Below are 7500 nucleotides of genomic sequence, written 5' to 3'. Positions count from 1 at the left end.
GCAACCTTTACTTAAATAATTATGTAATGGAACAGATCTAATTCATCTAATTTAAGTAGTCAGGTAGTCAATTGGCGCTGAAGAGTGCTGGCTTTGTAGTTTTAAGGGATTTGGGAACTCACACTAACAATCTCCTCCCAGGGTCAATCCTTGCGACTGAGTCGGCATCAATGGGCAGAAACAGCAGACTACCCTGTCCCTCTGAAAGCTGTGTATATTTGTCTGACTTACCATAGAACATTTGAACGTGGATTGTGAAGTCTGTTTTATTACATGATTTGATTTATCAACAGATCTGTTCAATGGAACGATATACAACAAGCTTATGTATCAAACTACAATGATTAAAATGGGTAGGTTCTTTGTAGGCAGTTTAACATTCTAATGTCAGAAGTGAAATGTCCTTATTTATCCCAGATTATTAGAAGAGGCCATAGGATACCTCGCTGAAACAAAAGCTTCAGGAGTCAAGAAAATACATTTGGATCTGTGTGTTGCAGTGGTGCACCTCTTTAGAAATTGCCCCACAACCATTTTTAGATATGAAGACCATGAGGAAGTTCAGCAGAAAACATCATTATCCTGATATTTGCTGCTATGTGCATTGCGTATTAACAAGTAGGTGCTGAGACATTTTGACAGACTGAATAATCTTCATCTAATTTATTGCTATAGGCTTTCATTTCATTATCTTATTGTATACTATTTTCTTCCACCAACTTTGAATTTAGAATTTACAACATAGTAATATCTAAAGTTGTCATGATTTGTACTGCTTTTCAGTAGAATGTCAAACATGAAAATTGGAATATTAATTTTCAGATGGGGAAATTGGTGCAAAATGCACTAATTCCATAAATTGTGAAGATGATGAAACGTGTATGAACCGCCACTGTCACTGCTCACATATTGTTTATTCAAAATTTAACTTTACCCAGGTGTAGTCGTTGTAAGTCATCTAATTCTTTTTTGTACCTGATTAAACTCCCATTTGAAATAGTTGCTCTTTTTTTTTAATCTGCTCATTAGTCTTTTTTCTGGTGATTTCTATTTGTTATGGTATTTTTCAGGGAGGTCATATAGTTTATGTGGATTTCTTAGGAATTGCAGCAAACACTCTACGTGTATTAACTATCAGTGTGTATGTGATGAGGGCTACTACCAGATAGACTCTTCCTGTCGTAAAGGTATGATGGTTCATCTTTATTAGTCAGTTTGTGTTAGACCTGAATATGTATTGATCAGTGATAGTTCCGGAATGCTTCAAAGGGGGAGGGTTCAAAGTGTAGGAAAGAGGCACAAAGTGCTGAAAGCAAGAGATCATAAGTTATGGGATTGGATAGGAGCTGTAGCTTCTTAAGTGCGAGTTGAAGCTTCCTTAATGAAAGTTTTATTTTATTTTGTTTTTTTTTTATTTTTTTTTTTTAATCTTTTTTTTAAAGCATTTTGTGGAACACTGTGGTATTTTGATAATTTCTGTAGAATAAGTAACATCCAGGTGTGTATATATAGTATTTGTAGATATTTTATTACCCATTTTAATACATTTACTCATTTAGTACATTAATTAATTCACGTATTGCTGTATATTGCAATTGTTTATTATTCTTTATCACACTAAGGGACCTCCTCCTGATCTGTCATTATGGTTTACTAGAAATGAACTTTGTTGCTTGGTCACATTTTTTAGAAACATCATATTGATTATTATAGTGATATTAGCGTCAGAATCAGCAACTAGTATGCTAAATGTTCATTGAATTTAGTATAGTTAATCAACAGATAGTAGTTAAATTGAGTTTTAATACTTGGGATACAAAGTGTTTTAGAGTGAATTTTTCTACATTTATGTTCTTTTTCAGTGCAGTTACAGCCAGTGATGGGGACCTGCAGAGAAGCAGGGCAAGCAGTATGGTTGTGTGATGTCAACAAACATTCTGTATGCATAAATAACATTTGTGTTTGTGCAAAGTAAGTTGGAAAGCATAAGTGCTTTAGATAGATATTAGTCAATGATTCACAGAATAGTAGACTCAGTCCTCTAATTTCATTGTACAGTAAAGCCTTTCATTTAGTGAGCAATAGATGCTAAAATACCATATGTGAAAGCACCAAATGTGAGTAATGAAACAAATGGAAGAAAAATCTTATAGTACTATAAGGAGGTGTCTCCTCATGATTTTTTCTGTTTATTATTCTCATTATTTTTTTATACTCTTCATACTTTGTTTAATGATAATGAGAGGGAGATTATCTCCAAGACGGTTTGTTTTCAGGTACTGCTCAGTGGGTAACACCATCCTACACAAAATAATGTCTTGCCTCCATGTGATACTTGTACATATAGGACAGGTAGCTCCCCTTCCACTTCCTATTGAACTTTTTCCCTAGAGTAATCTAACAGTTGTTTATGGTATGGGATAGTTTGTTATGATAAATAAAAGAGGGTAAATTAGAAATATTGAGTATATTATACAAATAAGTATAGACTAGTAAACCTGCTATCTGATGGTGCACCCTGGTTGGCTAAACACAGTTAGTTCTGTCCCTTTTTTACTGTGATAAATCTCTGCAATTTTCTGCATTGTTTCTTAGGTATCTCTTCATTGAAAATGCTTCAGTAATGACAGTGATACAAAAATTATTGGAATGACCAAGAAAGATATGGTGGGGCTTAGCTTGGCAGTTTCCAACTAGTTATTTCACTGAGACATAGTGGTGCTACCTGTAGTAAAGATGACTTTGCCTGTATTAATATGACCATAGGTCAGTCAGTACCTTGCCTTCCAAGTATCATTTAGGCTTTTGAACAGCTTGTCAGGGAATTACACATTGCTTGGACATTTCTTCTTTCCTTCTTATATAGGGTTTTAGACCTGTATAGTCTATATCCCCTTGATTTATTTTCTTTCTTCTTTTTTCTTTCTTATATTATCTCTATTAGTTTTTTTTTTCAAGAATATTTTGGTGTATCTTAAAATGTAGTTCTTTATTGGTAAGAGATCAGCACCTGTGAATAATAAATCTGTATTGGGGTTGTATATTTTGATTCTTTTCAGAGCTTCCATCTGTTCTGTCAGCGTGGAATCTAGCGACCACTGTAATATACGTGGTTCTAGTTTTTCCTTGTTGTGACACCGCGACATGTTGGGGCATTTACTATATTTTACTTTGTGTAGGTGCTGATCAGTCTTGCTGTGTGTTGGTTTTAATTATGTTATACAAACATCTGTTTCTGTTTTCTTGATCTTGTCCATGGTTGAGGTTCTGTATTTTCAGAAGGTAGTTTTTTGTGTTTAGGATTGTAAGTGTATTTTCCATTTTTATTATTATTTTTTAATTATTATTATTTAGAAATATCAAACCATGGTAGAATAGTGTTATGTTTTTGTTTTTATTGTTATTTGTAATTATTTACAGGTTTCTATTACTTTGTGTACTAAGCCTCTCTTATTTTTTTAAGGGTTATATTCTATATGTGCTGTTACATAACTTTTCATTTGATTATTTTCTATTTTTTCAGTATTTCATCATTTGCATACACTCTTGTTCTTTTTGTTTATATTTGATGGGCATTTTATTTGTGGGAGTGTATAATGCTAATATTGGGGTGGTTTTTAAGCAACTTGTAGCTATTCTTAAAGCATTATTATTCCACTAGGGTTTGCTTGGTTTATTTTTACTAACTTTATTATCAAATTTAAAATAAGTTTACAGTCGTTTTTAATTTAGGTCATTACTTCGGTTATTGAGTTATTGCCCTTAATATTTTTGTTGTCTAATTCTTCTTGAAAATTCATCCATCCTTCATTATTAAAGCTCCATTTTCTTTCTTTTGTGTGTGTTTCTTTATTGTGGCTGTGGTCTTTTATTATTGTTGGGAGGTGGTCAATACTTGAATTTGTGTTTGTTAATTTCTAAATGGCTTAGTTCGAGGGTTTCCATTACTAAATTTATGTACTTCCTTTTCTCATGTTTTTGGGTCAATTCTGGTGATGTCCAGTGGAGGTTTGAGCATCAAATTGTTATGAAGTAGTCAAATTGAACAGGTTATCCCATTTTATTTGCTGCTTTTGTATTTATAATTTGGGTTCCATGATGGATGGTGAGCATTAAAATCTCATATTATTAGTTTGGGAGTTTGTAACTGATCTGCTATAATGTTCTATTCTTGTCCATTTGTTGGAGGGTTGTAAAAATCAAAAAGTAAATTTAGCCATTATTCTTGTAGCAAATTTTTATAGCATTTTTTCTATCTTGTTGATTTTGTCTTTCGATAGGTTTATTTTTCTTATATTGCTACTGTTATTTATACAAATTGAGCTAAACCTCCTCCCCTTTGTTCTGTTCTATCTCTTCTTTATATTATATAATCTTGTATTTAAGATTATCGTTTTGGTTAACCAAGTTTCGCAGATTGCGGAATACCTTTGGATTTATTTAAACTATTAAATATTCTGTTTCTATCTTTTGTTAGGATGGATCTGGCCATTCCAGAGAATTAATTTATCCATTTATATATCTAAAATTTCTTTTGTGATGGGTTGCTTCTGCTAGTATAGTGATATGATTTTTCTGATTTTAGATTTAATGTAAATTTAAAATAGATTAACTATAAATTTTGCCAATTTCTCATCCAAGATGTTTTTTCGTCACTCTGTTTCTTTTTTCTGCGTTGTTTTTGTTTTGTGGCGGTCTTTGAGCTGGTGTTATGTTGTGTGTTTGGGTTAATGGTTGAGCAAATGTTTGTGTTATTTTTAGGTTTGTTTGTTATATGTTGTTTGTATTGTCCTGTGGGTGTTGGTAGTTTTCAGTGTTTGTGTTGTGAATCTCTGCTGTTTTTAGTATAGTGTTTTTGTGATTTTTTTTTTTTTTGGGGGCGGGGCGGATTTAATTATGTAGAAGTTTCTTATTTCTGGTTGTTTGGTGTATGTTTTTTTTTTTTTTTTTCCTGGGCTTTTATGTGTCTAGCATGTTCTTTTCGTATGCTGGGTGATTCCCATTGAAGAAAACAAACAATAAGAGGGATTTGAGACAGTGTCTTTAAATTTTAACATGATGATTGCAGTTGCAACACAAGTTTGTTTTTACAGAAATGGTCCCATGTCCATACATAAGGCATTTCAAGGCATTTTGGGATGGAAAATGTGTACTGGATAACTTGGCATGAAGTATGGCCTATTGCTACTTTGGAAGGCAGTGGACTGGTATCTGGTCCCCAAATGATTTTCATCTTTTCTTGGATTTCTTTAGTGTTAATATCACTTTCCACAGGGGAAATAGTGCCATAGGAGCATTCTTGGTTTCTGCTACAGGCTGGTTGCTTATATGGTATTTCCAGTTTCCAAGGTGTTTAAATTCATTCAAAGGTCCAATTTTGTTTATGTCACTCACTTCAAACCTTATGGCTTTTCCATCTCCTAAAATTCTTAAGGAGTTTTCTAAGGTGTATTTATGAAAATTTGGATTTATTTAGAGCATCTGTTAATGTATTGATTATTGAATTTTGAGGTGATTGCTGTGTTTGCTATGTGAATGAGTAGTACATTTTTGTGGGTACCTTGCATTTCTGATGAGTGGAGTTGAGGTTCTGTGTTTTGTCTGCGGGTTTCTTCGTTACGGGCCTGTTTGAAGTATGGGTAATCTTCGCTGTCACTATCTCTTCATCTACTTTTTTTCTGGTGATCATAATTCATTCCATTGTTAATTCCAGGCACATTGCCTGAATCTAGTTCAAAAGTTGAGTTCATAAGCTTTCACTTCACTAAGATTAGCAAGAGCTCATGTTGAACATGTTAAACAGTTTGGCGGTTTGCAGTCGAATCATCTGTCAGACATTTAATTAAGGCAAACAGTTGAATTACTGTCTATCAATATTGGTAGGATTCAGACATATTAGCACATGCTGGTTCATATTCAGCAGATGGTGTAGAGAAAGACTGCATCAGACTCAATTGTAGGGATAATAAGGTTATATACTATGAAATTTTCTTGCCATGTGTAGGACAAGGTAGCAGTTGCATGAAGTCACATGTAAATAATGCATTATTATGGACGCAGGATGTATTTCTAGTTTTTCTTGACCATTGCTATTATATTATTTATTCTAGACATTAACTTCCCTGTCTTTGGTATCTAGGGGTTACGTCCCAACCTCAGATGGATTATGTGAGCCACAGGAATTGTACAGGAAGAATTATGGTCTCTCTGGTGAGTAATGCTCTTTATATGAATTCTACTGTAATTCATTTTAAGTCTTCTGGAGGATGAATATTAGTTGAATAATTTCAAAAGGTCTTGCAGAGGATCAAAGTCATAGGTGATGTAAATTATTTTTGTCTTTAATAGCTTGTTATTGCCATGCTATTTTTAGATATGTGACAATAGATTTGTTCGTTGATTTCTAGTTACTATTGCTATGATTATAATTCAAGAAAGGTGAAAGTGTAGTTAATGCTAGCAGTCCATTTGTAAAGATTTATTGCATTCTACAGTAATTGTTTTAAATTTACTTCAACATCATGGAAATAGAATTGTGTGTAAGCTTTTTTTTTATTCAAACAACTAATGTCACTCTATCTGATCCTTCAATTACACTAGGATTCAGTTAAAAATACATAATGCACTTTGACATTTCAGAAAAATTATATCTTGGACAAATAGTGGGGGACAGGTGAAGAGTGTGCATGTGTCTCTCTGTGTATGTGCATATATCTTGTGTATGTATATATGCATGTTGTCTAATGAATACACACACATAGGCCACACACATACACAGGCACACACAAGTACAGAACACACACACACCCACACACAAACACCACACACACACACACACACACCCACACACACACAAAGCACACACACACAACAGGCACACACACACACACAGGCACACCAGCACACACAGGCACACACACCACACACACACACAGGCCACACACACCCACACACACACACACACACACACACAACACACACACACACACACACACACACACACACAGGCACACAAACACACGAGCACACACAATGCACACACACACACACACACACACACACACACACACACAACACAACAGAAAGGTGAAAGTGTAGTTTAATGCTAGCAGTCCATTGTGTAAACACACACAGGCACACACACACACACCACACACACACACACACACACACACACACACACACACACCACACACACACACACACACACACACACACACACACACACACACACACACACACACACACACACACAACACTTTAGACGATCATGTAATATATGATTTTAACCTTTTTTCAGAAATTATCGTGTCAAACCTGGGAATACTGCATAGAATCTGCAGATGTATGAAGGACAGGAGTGTGAGAGATTTAAATGCAGGTGTCCCATGTACGTACTTCAATACTGGTATTGATAGATTTTTATTTTCCTTTCATTTATAACTAGGATTTTCAAAAGTCATGCATATTAGATTACATTCCTTACATTTTCCTGGTCAA

The 7500-nt window shown here is 34.2% G+C and overlaps 1 protein-coding gene across 1 annotated transcript in view; it reads left to right on the top strand.

The window, feature by feature from the left end:
* The window catches only part of LOC119572432, a 10099-nt gene that overhangs the window by 1521 nt on the left and 1078 nt on the right, over nucleotides 1-7500 (top strand). The window contains 7 exon segments of the mRNA XM_037919547.1: nucleotides 142-254; nucleotides 418-564; nucleotides 939-949; nucleotides 1071-1187; nucleotides 1863-1971; nucleotides 6140-6214; nucleotides 7301-7390. Coding sequence (XP_037775475.1) covers nucleotides 142-254; nucleotides 418-564; nucleotides 939-949; nucleotides 1071-1187; nucleotides 1863-1971; nucleotides 6140-6214; nucleotides 7301-7390 — 662 coding nt within the window.

This window comes from Penaeus monodon, chromosome 4 (genome assembly GCF_015228065.2).
Source record: "Penaeus monodon isolate SGIC_2016 chromosome 4, NSTDA_Pmon_1, whole genome shotgun sequence".
Taxonomy (NCBI): domain Eukaryota; kingdom Metazoa; phylum Arthropoda; class Malacostraca; order Decapoda; family Penaeidae; genus Penaeus; species Penaeus monodon.
This window is presented reverse-complemented; position numbering and strand designations above follow the sequence as displayed.